Raw genomic sequence first — 16,100 nt, 5'->3', positions numbered from 1 at the left:
GCCACAACTACTGAGTCTGCAAGCCACAACTACTGCAGCCCGCGTGCCTAGAGCCCATGCTCCGCAACAAGAGAAGCCACCACAATGAAAAGCCTGCGCACCGCAACGAAAGAGTAGCCCCCGCTCACCACAACTAGATAAAGCCCGTGTGCAGCAAAGAAGACCCAATGCAGCCAAAAATAAATAAATAAATAAATAAATTAATAATAAGAAAACATTTTGGGTGCGTTAGGCACAGCGTCCCCTGCCCAGAGACTGAGGAAGAAGCATTTTCATAGATGCAGATAAAGTGGTTGTAATATCACAAATTACAAGTAGCCTAAACAGACCGCTAGCTTGGCTCCTGCCAAAAAGAAGGGCTGCAGATGAATTGCTATAAATCCAAGATCATCGTTTTTGGCCGACCCCCCAGACCTTTCGATGGATTTACAGCTCATAACAGAACAGAACGCCACCTCATCCAGTTACCTGGGGTGTACAGTTTGCAATGAGTTTAACCCAGAGGGGTCCCTGGTAAGTTACACTGCTCACATTAGGCATCCAATGGTTGCTTTATTGATGGTTTTTTAATACCTAAGGTGGGCATTGGCTTATCATCTATTTTTAATATTTTTCCAGCCAAACATTTTGCAGTCGCATTCCACGGCACATGGCTTTGATGCACTGATTACCCGTTGGCTCACCTGTCACAGCAGGTCCAAAAGAATTGTCCGAGGAGAGTCCAGGCTGCTCCTGTCTCTCTGGTCCCTCTCCGGACAGAGGTCCGTGGCTTGAGTTCACTCACTGATCCCGTTTGACTCCGTGACCTTCGTAAAGAACCTTTGTTCCTATGTCCAAGTTCAGCTAATTACTAGATCTATTTCTCTGTTCCGAATGACAGTCCTGACAACCTACATTCCAGGCACCGCCAAGCGTTTCATTCTAAATGCACTGCCCCTCAGTGTCTATCAGAAGCTCTAGCAGAGAAAGCAAGATCTGTAATGTAAACGATAAAATACTCTTCTTATGTAAATCTTTCAGGTAAACGATAAGTCTTTTTAAAAAAATAAAAATAAAATGGCAGCTGCATGGCCTTTATGGTCATCATGAGACACAACTGTAGTGGGCTGCATGGTGCTCCACCAAAAGATATGTCTGTGACCTGATCTCTGAAACCTGTGAAAGTGACCTTATTTGGAAAAAGAGTGTGTACAGAGGTAAGTAAGGCTCCTGAGATGAGACTGTCTTGGATTACCAGGTGAGTCCTAAATCCACGACGTGTGTTCTTAGAGGAGAGAGACCGAGACAGAAGAGGAGGTTATGTGATCAAGGAGGCCGGAGCTGGAGGGATGCAGCCACAAGCCGAGGGATGCTGGCAGCCAAAGAAGTTGCGAGAGGCACAGAATGGATTCTCCCATAGACACTCTGGAAGGCCTGCTACCCTGCCCACACCTCCATTTCAGATCGCAGCCTCCAGAATTGTGAAAGAATACATTTACATTGTTTCAAGCCACCAACAGTGACTTAAACAGTGGCAATATGTCACGGTAGCCCTAGGAAACAAATACAGTGACTGAATTCCCTTTTTAGACCCTGCTCAGGAAATGCCAAGAGATCCGATGGCTTAAAGACTTGACTTCCAACTTCCTAGAAGTGGGATGTCTCAGGCATCCAGCTGTTGCTGTGCAGCTCATAAAGGGATCTCCAAAAGGGGTCCAGGTTACTGAGGCAGAAAAGTTTGTCGTAGAAAACCCTTCCTGGATGGCATATTTAATTTTTTTTTTTTTTTTTTTCGTACGCGGGCCTCTCACTGTTGTGGCCTCTCCCGTTGCGGAGCACAGGCTCCGGACGTGCAGGCCCAGCGGCCATGGCTCACGGGCCCAGCCGCTCCACGGCATGTGGGATCCTCCCAGACCGGGGCACGAACCCGTATCCCCTGCATCGGCAGGCGGACTCTCAACCACTGCGCCACCAGGGAGGCCCCATATTTAATTTTTTAATAGCAAATTACATGAGAAGCTCTCAGCTTCTCACCATTATACTATAATAACATACGGATATAATAAACAGGGAGCACACACTTTTCCCTGTGTTGCTTTGAGGGCACCGAGTTGCACCGATGGTGTTTTTGTCCATTTCAGTGGAGAGTTTTCGGAGAGGTCTGGCCTCTTGAGGGTCTCAGGACAAGGCAGCGCTTGTGGTTCTTGCCGAGTTTTTTCATCAGGGCTCCTACGTGGAGCTCACTGAAGCCTCGCCAGCCTGGGGCAATGCCAGGGGATACTGCTTTATAATAAAATACGGATTGACTGGACATCTTTCCATGGGGATATGTCGGTCAACCTCTTACTGGCTGTAAAGCCCAATCTTTTTCAGTAATGAACTAATTATAGACTCTGTTTAAAGAGCTTCAGGAAGTAGAAAGCACTCTGCTTATTCATGGTGTTACCAATATTAACAATTATTTTCACAGATGTCTTATAGATAAATGGACAGATAATGGCCTTTGGAAATTTGTTTATAAAATACAGGCTCTTAATACACCTGATAAGGAAGAACAAACCTTCATAATCGTTCTAAATATTATGTTGGTTAATACAAAAGATTGGTTAATATGAAAGTGTTTAAAAATTTATAAAACAAGCTTTGAAATCCTTGTGAGAGGATGCTGTGTACTCATTCCACTCAATCAGAGCATCTGTGGCCAAATAAATAAAGATTCCTATCTTCTTGTGGTAATTTTAATGGTTGGTGTAAAAGTTCTGCACATTAGGAATCTGTTACAAATGAATTTGTTTTTAAAAAGTCTTATTAAAACTCCAGAACAGTGGTTCTAAGAGTCAGAAACTGCAGCAAGCACAAGTTGAGAAACTTTCTAGCATCACTCTGGTCACATAAGTTCTTCTGGGTCACTTGAGGTCTGGGCACCCAGCCAGGTTTGGGGGAACTGCTCTTCCCACACTGAGTCACGTGGCTTGAATGGAGCGCTCAGTGGAGACTTTCCAATGACTCCACCTCCCCGGCGTCAGTGATTGGTTGAAGCCTGGGCATCCTTCTCAGAACTGGACCAATCATAACCCTCTAGAGCCTAGTTGTATCCCCAGGCCTGGCCAATCAGTGGCTTTGCCCAGGGTCTTTCTTTTCGGAAATTTTAGAAGCCCTTTTCTCTCTCTGGTCCCAGGGTTTTTGGGGCTTGAAACCGCAAGAGGGGATTAAAACAAGAGGAAGAACTAAGCGTAGGGAGAGTAGAGACAGCTGACTTCACCGAATTTTGGTTACTTGATTCTCTACATTTCCTTTAACTGCTTGCGTTGGTTGGAGTTGGTTTTCTGTCATTTGACATCAAAGTACTCTGATGAGTGTAGGCCACACTTTGCAAATACAATGTACTGTTTCCTAAGAAAATAAACATATGCACAGAATGCAAAGTATGCATAAAATTTAAGGGAAATAGACCTCATCACTTGAACTCAGTAGGATCCAATGACCCCAGTTTAAAAAAAAAAAAACACACACACACAAAAAAACCCCTGCAACGAAAGGGTGGCTAATCAGGGCTGGACTTGATGATGGAATTGTGGCTGGTCAGTGTGACCTCTCCTAGCATCTCTGAGTGCTCAAGAGGAGCACAGAAGGCATAAATAAGCAGTCGCTGGTTGTGCAGAATTCTTTAACTCAGAGTGAAAAAACACGAGCTGGGCTGTGAGTGCAGATAAACACACTTTCCCTACAGGATTTGTCACTCTTCGGCCACTGAAGAAAATGAATCAGAAAAACAGAAAGCCTACTGAAATGGACGAAACCGGGATGACTGCATTGCCCAGGCGAGACAATCTGTCCCTCCGTAGAGGCTCCATTTTGGTGAGCATCACGAAAAGTACTTACCCGCGAACTACAGAGCTTGACCCAGGTACAGACAGCTGAAGGCAAGTTTGCTCTCTGAGAGCTGAACTTGACTTCCCAGGGCTGAACAGCTCTGGTCTTCTTCTGCCAGCAGAGCTCTTTTCTAACCCATCCACCTCTCCCAAGCTGTCTAAATTCCCATCTCTCCCCAGGCCATCTTGTCGTTTATGGTCCAGCGCCTCAGTTCATCTGCCCCTGTGCCAACGACTCCTCAAGTTTCTCTTTACTCTCCACATTTTGCTGAATTTTATTACAGGTTCCTGACTTCTTGGGAACCATAGTCCTGCACTATTTTGTATCCCCTGTGACTTCCCAAATGTACCTGGTTTGTTACTAGAGAATCTGAGAAAATAGGCCCTTTTCTGGTTCTTAACTTTGCCTCTTGCTCAAGCCCGATGATGCTGGCGGTCTCCAGTTCTTGGCTTCCAAGCTCAGCCTCCAGGGATCGACAGTATTGGATGTTGGCATCTCCAAGGCACGCAAACTCAGTTCTGTCTTGATTTCACGCTTCAGCCACAGGACATTCTGCCAAGTGGCAGGCCATAAAAAGAACTAGGCCTTTTCTTTTTCCGTACTATGGTTTTCTTTAGGCATATGTGTGTGTGCTTGCCTATAATGACAGGTACGCAGATGCCCTTACTCCTAGGAACTTCTGGTCCACTAAAGCTGCAGCTGTTTAGAATCCTCACTCGGCTTTTAGCCACACGAAAGCCGACTTCAGCAGAATCCACAGGTTCTCGTCGCCCTCCAGTTTAATGAATAATCACAAGGAAAACACGGGTCAGCACCTACCAAGGGGTGAGTGGGGATCGCTTTGGCTAAGTCAGGGTCTCTCTGTGGTTCCCACTTTTCTTGAATGCATGACTTTTTGGCTGTTCTTCCTCAGAAAGTTCAGGAAGCTGAGGAAGTTCTCTCTTCTTGGCAAACAGCACCTTTTCAACTTTCCTTCAGGGCTTTTTTTTTTTTGGAAAACGATTTTATTTACGCCACTGCAGTAGGGAGAGCACCCCAGATCCAAATTCCAGGATGTCTCAGTAGGCTGGCTTTGCCTTTGACTTTTATAGGGAGGAAGAGCCAGGTTATAGGTGGGATAATTTTACGGTTAAGATTGTTTTTGTTCAAGGCTTCTTCTCTCTCATAGGGGCGCAGGCCATTGACTAACGGCCCCCAAATCCTGAGGTCATCTGTCCCCCATTATTTGTCCCACAGATGTTTACTCTGGCTCTCCCCTACGGGGAACCACGAAACAGATGTATTCATGCAACCGTGTGCAAGCTGGGGGCTTTTCATGCCTGGAGCAAGTGGCCATTCATGCTCACATGAGACAGCTGCCATGAAGCTGCACGGTCATAACAATTAACGTGATGGTATGCGGAGAGGATGAGTCTAGTCAGGGAGGGACCAGAGTGGGTGGAAGTGGTCGGAAAAGCCTTTCCAGGAGCGGAAAAGCGAGCCCCCGTGGACGTCCAAGGATGCAGAGGGCGAGAGCTGCTGGTCAGACAGCATGGATTCTAGAGCCAGACCCTCTGGGTGCAAAGGCTGCCTGAGGTTTGCTAGCTGCCTGACTTAAGAAGACAAGTTATAACCACCTTCCCATCCCCGGTTTCCTCCATAAAATGAAGAAAACACAGTGCTGAATTAGTTTTCCAACCTTGTGGCTTTAAACAATACCCACTGATTAGCTCCCCGAGCTATAGGTCAGAAATCCAGCTCAGCGTGATGGAGTTCCCTGCACAGGCTTTACAAGGGTGAAGTTAAGTCATCAGCTAGGTGGAGTTCTTGCCTGGAGGTTCTGGGGAAGGATCTGCTTCCGTGCTCACTCTTGCTGTTGGCAGCATTCATTTCTTGTGGCTGCAGGACTGAAGTCCCTGTGTCATGGCTGGCTGTCGACTGGGGCCCATCTTAGACCCTGAGGGTCACTCATCTCTCCTGCCACATGGCCCCTCCATTTCCAAGTCAGCAATGGGACATCCAACCCTTATCATATGTGGAGTCTCTGACCTCCTCTTCTTTGACCAGCCAGAGAAAACTCTGCTTTTAAAGGGCTCATGTGATTAGGTCCGGCATACCTGGGTAATCTCCCTATCCCAAGGTCAACCGGTCTGGGACTTTAATTACATCTGTAAATTCCCTTTACTGCAGTACCTAGATTAGCATTGGATTGGATAATGAGGTGTGTGTACACCCAGGGCCTGGCCTCTAGGGGGCGCATCTTGGAATCTTGCACCTACTTCTCAGGAAATTGTGAGGCCTGAGTTAGCAAGTGTATGTCAAGTACCCGGCACCTACCAAGCATGTCTCAGGTAGGAGGATTTGCATGCAAAGAACTACCAAGTCGAGTTCCCAGATGGATGAGAATTTGGTTGGGGTAAAAGGGGGCTGTCAGTGGTAGGGACCAATGGAACAGCTGATGAGCATCTTCCAGTTCTTGGCTGACAGGCTTCATTCTGATGCAGCTGGAGACTGGAAGTGCTGTCCTCCTTGGATGAACACTGGTACCCTCCCTGGTTTAGGTCTTTGCTGTGCTGACCGCAATGAGAACTGAGCTCGGAAATGAGGGAACAGGAACCTGGAGACAGCCCCTGGATGAGCTCCCTCTGAAACCATCTGCTTGGAGCTTTTGACTCTGAGAAGAGTGGAGAGGTTTCCTCCAGCTACAAATCCAGGGATTCTGAAACCACGAAAATCATAGCTTTTCCCAACCGGCCAAGCAAGGCTCTAACTGGGAGAAAAGAGAAATGGAAGTCCAGATCCCCACTCCTGCTAACCACATACAGGTGGTGGCTGAGGCCCCTCTTCAAATCCCAGGAGGCTCATTTCCTTTCTCAGCCTGGCATCACTGGCGGAAGAATCGAACAAGGGGCCCAGGTCCTGCTGACTCTGGGTGAATGACAAATGGCCGGCACCCCTGAGTGAGACCCCGGGCTTTTATCTGCTCTGTGAGCTGAACTGCCTGTTCTCAATAACTCTGCGCTCCAAACAATCTGGGGCCAGCATGAGATAAGCAGGAAAGAGATAAAAAGGAGGGGGTGAGAATAAAGAGATTTTATTTCCTATTCCCCAGATGCCACGGTGGGAAGAAGCTTTTTCTCCAGCAATTCCTAGACCAGACCACCCTCATGCCCAGCTGAATTCTTGCCCGTCTCTTCTGGCATCCCCCCCACCCGGCCCCGCCCCCCGCTGCTGCTCTCCTACAACTCCTTCGGCTTCTGGATCTTCTCATAGCTTCTCTGGGAAGAACCGGAGCCAATTTACTTCCCTCAAACAGCTGTCATTTTTGCAAAGCTGTCTCTTTGCTGTGATTTTCAAAGGGAGACTCAGGGCCAGGCTTTCTTCAGCGAAGGCAAGCGGTGGAGGTGTGAAGGCAGAAGGCAGGGGCATCCGATGGAGGGAAAGACACAGGTACACACACGTGTTTGAGAAGTGCTGACTCGGTAAGTGCAGGAAAATATAACCTTCTTTTTTTTTTTTTTTTTTTTTTGTGGTACGCGGGCCTCTCTCACTGTTGTGGCCTCTCCCGTTGCGGAGCACAGGCTCCGGACACGCAGGCTCCGCGGCCATGGCTCACGGGCCCAGCCGCTCCGTGGCATGTGGGATCCCCCCGGACTGGGGCACGAACCCGTGTCCCCTGCATCGGCAGGCGGACTCTCAACCACTGCGCCACCAGGGAAGCCCAATATAACCTTCTTGATACGCGGGGATGAGGTCAAGAAAGAAAAGCAGAGAGTGGAAAACTTGCATCTGTGCTGTAGCTGCCGGAGTTCTTACACCAGCCAGGCATGACCCTGTCTGACCTTGACTGTCAGACCAGAGGGTTACAGAGGAACCGACCAAAGATATGAGGGCAAACGGCCAAGCCAAGCTGACCGGCTTTGACATGTCAAAGGACAGATGCTGTCTGGCTCGGGCAGCTGCTGGGCGGGGAAGGAACCCAGAGCTCAGCCTCTAAGATGTCAGGGTAGCAACAGCATGAACCTGGGCTCCAGGTAAGCGCCGCCCTCCACCACTGCTCTGAAAGGAAAAGGCTTCGTCTGGCTTGTTGGTTTAAGGTCTGAAATAGTGACGACCCCACTTCCCGGGCCCCCTGCGTGCTGTCCTCTTCTCCAGGCAAGAGAGGTGCCAAATGTGTTGGACCGCTCGCTCTGATCAGCGGCCAACGGCCCGACAGAGACATTTTCCCCGACTGCATTTTTAACTTGGATTGCTGCCGCACTGAGTTACATTGCGGGGGGAAAAGAGAGGAAGGGAGGGAAGAGCAGCGCGTTGAGCAGGTCTGCAGAAAGCTTCGTTGACAGCACGAGGATAGCACACCCCACCCATCGTGTCAACTACATGTTGACATCCCGTGAACAAATACCGATCGAGAACCTGAAACATTCAAAACAGTGTATAAGCTCCATCTGCCACTGAAATCAAAAAGAGACGTGCTGCGGAGGAAAAGGCCGGGCGTGTCCTAACTCCTACCGGTGACCAGCTCAAGTTATAGAAAGATACGTTCTGACTTCATACCAGTACTTATTAGTGTGGTGGTTTAAAATTAAAAAAAATCATTCACTCAGACTAATGGGCTCCTCTGGGCCACTGGGGAGGAAATGCTGATTTGGCTAGTTTATTACCTGCGCCGCTCCGGTGAGGCGGCTTGGTTTATTGCTACAATTATTCTGGATAGCAGTTAATGATGCTAAGTGATTACTGGTAGGGTGGCATCCACATATGTCTAGAAAGGCCTGGCTTTTCAATACTGGCTGGGTTGTGGCTACAAACAAGGGGGGCTTGTCTGTGCAAGAGGGAAACAATTGGCAAGGTCATTCCCTGTTTTCTTTTCCTTTGCTGTTCGTTCTAATTGTCTGCACTGAAATCCGGAGCGTTGGCTGGCCCTGCACATCGAAGCAGGTACTTTTTATGTGTCCTCACGTCGTCAGGGCGCTGTCTCACTTAAGGTAATGAGTGACGATCTCTCACAATAGAACTTTGAGTGCAATTCCAATGCCCCCTGGCTAATGAGTCTTCCACGTTCCACTTTTAGCCCTGGTATATATACACGTACTAAAATCCTTGCCTTGACATGTACAATGCAGTTTGGGTGAAGGTTCTCTGCCTCCGGGGTCCGGTTTCAACACTTGTAAGTGTAGCTCCCCTCCTGTTACAGCCCACAAACCTCACTTGAGATCTCAAGTATTAAAAGGTAGTGATGAGTAGGTATCACAACTGTCACGTTCAACCAACCACACGAAACTACTCTGTTAGCGCCGAATACAGCAAGGTCACCAGTCCCCATCAAACCTCTGTTAAATGCCCAAGATCATTCCTGGTCAGTAAATGTGTTTTTCTGACACATAATGCCACAGAAATCAAGCTCAAAATTGTTTGTAGGACAGATCGGTGAGAAAGACTTTTGCTTTTCTGCCAAAATATTCCCTTCGACTCTCCTTATGGACAAAAGTAATGTAGGGAAGTTTAAGGCCACAGAAATGTGAGTTAAGTGAATATTGATCGACATTGACAAAAGCAAGCAACTTCTCCCACGGTCCTTCCTCAAATCCGCAATGGACGTGGAGATAATTTTCCAAGGGCAAAACTTCCTAGCTCACTGATCCACACGTTATTGATGAAATAAAGGTAATATCGAAAATGACAGTGTCTGAGAAGCAATCTCAAACTGCCTTTTTACTGCGTCCAATCAGCAAGAGAATCGAGAACCACTTTCTTTTTAATACAAAATCATCAGCCAGTTGCAACTGAAACGCACCACAGTGACTTCAGCCAGTAACTCTCAGTTTTTTTTCTTTTTGCTTTCTGAAGGCCCCCTCCACCCCTGGTCAGTCTCAGCACTACAGAATAACGAGCAGTTAAACTGGGCTAGCGCTGAGCTTCCATAGACATTTATGTCTACCCATCCTCCAGAGGCACTATAAAGCCAGCGAAGACATCTCATCTGGAAATCTCTTGTATTAAGAAAAGTGATGGGTGTGGTCCGAAAGTGGACTGAGAGATCTGTAAACCAGTGTGTACTTCAAAACAGAGTCCTAACTCCTATGAAGGCCTCTGTCATCAGCTGGGGATCTCCGAACTGACCATTCCAGCTTCTCCAAAGGACCCTCCCACCCTGTTCTTTCACACACTCAAAATATCCTTCTTAATATTAGCCTAAATATGTTTGGTATTTTTTTCCTCTATATTTTGCCTTGGATTTAAAAAAAATTCCCAGGTAGATTTTTATCTCCCCCGTGCCCATATCCCCACGATAATAAAACTGCCTTCAGGTTGTAACACTCACGGGACAAGCCACGTTGTAAACAGCACAGCGTGGCGACCATTTCAGGGAACTGACCACTGACTTTCTGCCCGGCTGACCTCTCGTGATCTCTGACCCCGGGCAGAGGAATAAGCAAAGGGGAAGAGCCGGGTGGCGGGTGTAGCCTCGGTTCGTGGAAGGCGCCCAGGTCTAGAGGTAGGTGCCGGATTCGAAGCAGCTCTCTCTCGAGTTGCTCTGCTGGGGAACCTCATTCTGGAAAACCGAAGTCCGGCAGCGGCTTTCCACATCAGGACCAGGAGAAAGAGGGGGGCGATGGCCCGGGGAACAGAAGGGGCTCAGGATTGACCCCCAGGGGCTCGCGGGGAGAGGAGCTGGGAGCACCTCCTGCTGGCGCTGCTGCCCAGAAGCTCTTCCTCGCGCGGAGATCGGCTCGGGGCCGGGCGCCGGGGCGCGGGGTCTCACCTGTTCCAGCGGGCCACCTTCCTCCGGTAATAGCGCAGCGCCTCGGGGCCGGCCAGCAGCGAGTCCTCGGGCCCCAGCAGCGGAGGCTCCTCCGGCTCGTTGTACAGCGGGTGCGCGAAGAGGGCCCGCAGCTTGGAGCCGGGGCCGCCGCCGCCCGGCTCGGCCGGGGGAACGTGGCGCGCGGCCGGCCGAGGGGCCGAGGGGGTGGCGCGGCGGGCGCACGGGCAGCCGGGCGGGCGCTCCCGGGGCCGCAGCCGGCGCCGTACCCGGGGCCCGAGGTGGAAGTAGAGGTCGGCGGCCAGCAGCACGCCCAGCAGCAGCAGGGTCCGCAGGCGGTCCCGGCGCAGCCCCGGCATGGCCCCGCCGCGGGGTGGGGTGGGGGGGCCGAGGCGCCGGAGCCCCGGGATGGGGCGCTGCCCGAGCGGAGAGCCCCCTCCGAGGGCGGTGGCCCTTGAACTCGGGGCCGGGGCGCCGAACGCGCGGGGACTGGCGGCGTGGAAGGGCGTCCCCTCTCCGCGCGGAGCGGTCCCCGGGAGCCGCTGCCTCCCGGGCCCCTGTTTCTCGCGCCTTCTCTGCCCCGCGCCCGGCCGCCCGGGAGTCCGCGGCAGGTGGAGGCTCTGGGCGCGGGGACGGGCGGCGCTCTCCTCTCGGAGGAGGGGGAGGGCGGCTGCGGAGCCCGGGCGTCTCTCCAGAGGATGCGGCCGCTCGGGCTCCTCCTGCGGGCGGCGGGGACGCCCGTGCCCCCGGCTCCGCGGGCCGAGCTGGTGTGCGCGCCCGGCCCCCGGAGGAGGGTGACGCCGGGTCGCCCCCGCCCACTCCCGCTGGCACCTGCCTCCGGCGCCGCCCGCCAGCCAACTCCGAGCCCTCTTCCGGCCCTGCCGGTCCACCTGGTCACCCGCCCCGCCGCGCGCGCGCCTTCCGCCCTCGCCCGGGACCCCCACTTGCCCTGCCCGGGGCTCAGGCCGGGCGCTTGGTGCGGGGAAGAGGGGGCTCCCGCGGTGTGCGCGCGAGACCTTCGATTTTCATGTTGATTTCCTAGAAACAAGACAGCTCCCGGAGAGCCTTTCTCCTGTGAGATTTGCCAGGTGTGTGTGTGCGCGCGCGTGTGTGGTCTTTTCTCTCTGCATCTTCCCGCAGAGCACCCACTTGATCCATAAGGACTACGTGTCGTGTGCATGTGCTTGGCACGTACTAGGCGCTCGGGAAACAGCCGCTTAGCCAAGGAAAAAGTTTGACCTTTAAAAAAAAGGCACCGGTTCCACCTAGCATCTTGGCGACTTCCTGTTTGGAGGGAGTTTGGTGCCAACTGCGCCTGCACTCTACCGAGAGGAAATCTGTCTTGCAGCCAAGGAAGGGGGCGTCCACCCCCGCCCGCATGACCCCACTCCGAACTTTTGCGGTGAGCTTGGTGTGAAGGCGGGTCCGCCCACATGAATCAGGCTTTCTCCCGATATCCTGTGAGGTCACTTCTACTTCCCCACTCCATTTTCCCGTTGAGGAAGAGGGAGAGGCAGTTGCCTGGCCCTGAACTCCGGGCTCCTCTGTTTAATGACCTGGTGGGATGGCGAAGTGCTCACCGAACACCCCCCCCCCCCCCACGCCTGCTGGATGTGGAGCGAAAGGCATCTTCGCCTGAGCTGCCCGCCCAGGCAGCAGCGGTTCCCTCCCGCGTCTGGGGACACCGGTCTTTAACCCCGTCCTTCCCTGCTGGAGTCAAGAACCCTCAGACACACTTGGACTTGTGGGTTCAGACCAGAGTTTTTGCTCCTGTGGTTCGGCGGGAGATCCTTGTGGCCTTTGCCGTCCCCATGATTTGTAAGGGAACCTGGTAATAGAACCTACCCCACAGGGTTATTGAGTGGCTTGAGCCACTTAAACCCTATAACTTGCTTTGAACAGCACGTGGTTAAGTGCGAAAGATGTGTTTGCCAGAAATATGATTACTTCTTGGTTCCTGTCGTACACCGGGACAGGTTCGAGGTGGTGAGTGGGACAGAAATAGAAAAGTACTGAAAAGGAAGATGCCAAAAAGGGACCATCGTCAGCAACACATCGTAGTGGCCTAAAATGCCTGGTCCAAGTGACCAGTCTCGAGGTGATACCATTGCCAGCTGCTCCACTCAGCTGGGTGTGCTGGTAGGATTTTTAGGGGGGTTTTTTGAACCACCTTCTTCTTTTTCTCTGCAGTTAATTTCGAACTGGTCTCCAGTTTCTAAGAAACTTTGCAGCTTCGATGTGTCTAATTAGGCATCCATGCCAGAGGGTGAAGAAGTCAGGCGTGGGTCGGTGTTGCATCCGTAATAACTAGGCTGCGTTTCTGGGCTGGCAGAGGACGTGGCCATGAAGCCATCACACGTCTTATGACTTCACTTCTTGGGCACCCATGGGGTCCTGCCCGCTCAGGAGAGTCTTTTGTATGAGCTCAATTCAGGAAGCAGTATTCCTGACTCAAGTAAGGACTGTCGCAACGTGTTTCCCCTGCCCTACAAAGGTCAAGGGCAAAACCGCGTGTGGAAGTCAGATATGAAGTGTGAATAAGGTTGGGGTGGGAGAGTGGAAACCCTACAGGCAGAGTTGACCAGGCAGGGGTCACTGTCCTCAGGGTTTGTCTAAATCTCTCCTTCTCTCTCCCAGAAATGAGCCTTTCCCTTGGGCTTCTGCTCTGACTCTCCACGTTTTGGGCCCTGGCTTCCTCACCAGCCTCATCTGTGTCCCTCATGTTGCGTTTAGTGGTTTATTTGCTTTATGGTTTGAATTTTGTACCCCCCCCCCAAATTTATATGTTTAAATCCTAACTCTTAATACCTCAGAAGGTGACCTTATTTGGAAGTAGGGCTGTTGCAGATGCTATTAGTTAAGATGAGGTCATACTGGAGTAAAGTGTATGACTGGTGTCCTTATAAAAAGGGGAACTTTGGACACAGAGGCGTATGCACATAAGGAGAATTCCACGTGAGGATGAAGTCAGAGATCAGGGTGTTGCTTCCACAAGCCAGGGAAGGCCAAGGATGGCTAGCAAACCACCAGCAGTTAGGTAAGGGGCATGGAGCAGATCTGCCTTCATAGCCCTCAGGGGAGACCAACCCTGCCAATTCCTTGATCTTAGACTCTGGCCTCCAGAACTGTGAGGCAGTATACTTCTGTTGTCTCAGCCACCCAGCCTGTGGCCCTTAGTTACAGCAGCCCTTGCAATCGAATCCAGTACACATCTGCATTCCTCGCTGGAGCATGACCTCCTAAAGTGTAGAAGGAGACTGTTACCTAAGGACTGGGGGCTCTGAGGACAGGGTTTATCACTTGGGAAATGCTTGAGAAGTTTTTGCAGAAGGAATGAAGGGAAATCATTGGAGGCAGGGATCTCAGGCTATACCTCTGCAGCTGTAGCCTCTCACACAGAGCCTGGTATCCCGGAGGGGCTGAACTATTGGTTACAATAAAATAACAACTTAGGACCCTGTAGGAGATGAAGAAGAAATACAAGACATGGTTCCTCCCTTCAAGCATCTCTTACGGTTATTAGAGAAACCAGATCTGTCTGTATCCAGGAGACAATTAAGACAGAGGACCCTGAGTAGATTAGGGAATCTGAGCCACGGGCAGGCATTAGGAGGAGGAAATGCAAAGGGCACTTGTGTTTCCTTTCAGTCTTGCTAAATATCAAGCCCTCTATTTCCAGGAATTACATCATGAAAACAACAGTCAACATTTAAACAGAAGAGCTCTTCAATCTGTGAAGGTCGCACTCATTTCTGTTGTGCACATGTTCATATGTTACTTAAAACACGACTAGTTGTTTCTTGTTTGTGTGGTTGGTTTTCTACACTAGGCGCTAACTCCACGAGTACGGGGCCGACATGTTCCCCCTCCTTTTCCTGCTTTCATAGGAACTCTTACGTCGAAGGCATGGAGCTGAAATTAACAAACACCTGTGGAATAAATGATACTTGTATATGTGGGTCTCTGTGTGCTCAGGTATCCGGGATGTGGTTTGAAAAAGAGTATTAAAAAAATCTGGACTTTTCCGACTTCCCTGGCGGTCCAGTGGGTAAGAAGACTCCACACTTCCACTGCAGGGGGCACGGGTTGGATCCCTGGTCGGGGAACTAAGATCCCGTATGCCGTGTGGCGTGTCCAAAATAAAAATAAAAATAAAATTTTAAAAATCGGGACTTTTAAGATCTGACCCCAGAATATGTTAAATATTATATTTAGTTAGAATATCTAAACCTTAGGAATCTTGATGGACCTATTGAAAGAGCAATAGGTAAGAGACATATAATGAAATAACTATGCTAACTGCAGACATCTGTGTCCCTAAGAGATTTTGTTACTGTATGGATGTCTATGAGGGACAATGTTACCTTCACCTGTTGTCTCAGCAACCAGTGAGAGAGGAGAGAAGCAATTAGACTGCTGTCAATGGCAGATCCAGAATGGAGCGGGATTCAGAAAACTGATACTGATTTGGTATTGGACTCACTCTTCTCTTATTCTGAGCTAGAAAGCCCAGAGTTTTCTATTCATGACCAAAACATAATGCCTCAACACAGGCCAGAGATTTCTCAAAGTGCAGCCTGTGCATCTGAATTACCTGGGGTGTTTGTAAAAAGGTAAATTCCAGGGTCACTCCCTAGATCTAGTGAATCGGGGTCTTTGGAAGTGGGACCAGGAATGTGCAGTTTCAATAAGCTGATTCTTACCAGCTCATACGGTTCTGCACACACTGAGGTCCAATTCTGATACACGCTGAAGTTTGGGAATCATTGGTTGAGAGGATAGTGCTAATGAGAACAGAGTTGTAGATTTGATTCCAAACGGTCCAGCTGGGATGCATTGCCCAGGGCTGGCGTTCTGACTTGTCATAAAGTTGAGAGAGAGAGGGCCTCCCTGGTGGCGCAGTGGTTGAGAGTCCGCCTGCCGATGCAGGGGATACGGGTTCGTGCCCCGGTCTGGGAGGATCCCATATGCCGCGGAGCGGCTGGGCCCGTGAGCCATGGCCGCTGGGCCTGCGCATCCGGAGCCTGTGCTCCGCAACGGGAGAGGCCACAACAGTGAGAGGCCCGCATACCGCAAAAAGAAAAAAAAAAAAAAGTTGAGAGAGAGAGAGTAGGGGTATAAGTTAGTTTGGTCCAGCACAATCCATCACCACTACTAGGAAACACAAACAAACAAATAAACAAGCAACCCCACTGCCTGCTCTTTTCAAGTGTGATCTTGCTATAAAAAATCACGGCTTTGCTGAATTATCTTCCCTGGGCCTCAGTTTCCCCATCTGAAACATGAAGCACAGATATGAGTTGTCTCTGAGGTCCTTCTCAGTTCTAAAAAATGATAATTGTACAGTTTTTTCTTGTACTAGCATGCAATAATCCAGCTCTTTTTGCACAACTTTATTTCCAGTGTAAAGTAAATAATTGAGGCAACGTAAGAGCACTGAGCTGGGAGTCAGGAAGCAGGAACCTCGATCCTGGCTCAGGCAATAAGCAGCTCGGTGACACAGGGG

General features: G+C 50.4%; 1 protein-coding gene across 2 annotated transcripts in view; it reads right to left on the bottom strand.

Annotated features, from left to right (window-relative positions):
* FAM20A (FAM20A golgi associated secretory pathway pseudokinase) overlaps positions 1–15,471 on the bottom strand; it is a 46,444-nt gene extending 30,973 nt beyond the window's left edge. The window contains exon 1 of one of the 2 annotated variants that reach the window (XR_014291945.1): positions 10,598–11,613. Coding sequence is in view for 1 of the 2 variants with exons in the window: in XM_082604521.1 (XP_082460647.1) it covers positions 10,598–10,953 (356 nt within the window). In the remaining variant the exon portion in view is untranslated. Of the gene's footprint in view, positions 1–10,597 lie in introns of both variants that reach the window. The other variant, XM_082604521.1, reaches the window with a different exon arrangement.
* Between the last annotated feature and the right edge of the window lie 629 nt (positions 15,472–16,100).

The sequence above is a fragment of the Mesoplodon mirus genome (genome assembly GCF_964341445.2).
Source record: "Mesoplodon mirus genome assembly, chromosome: 18".
NCBI classification, from domain to species: Eukaryota; Metazoa; Chordata; class Mammalia; order Artiodactyla; family Ziphiidae; genus Mesoplodon; species Mesoplodon mirus.
This window is presented reverse-complemented; position numbering and strand designations above follow the sequence as displayed.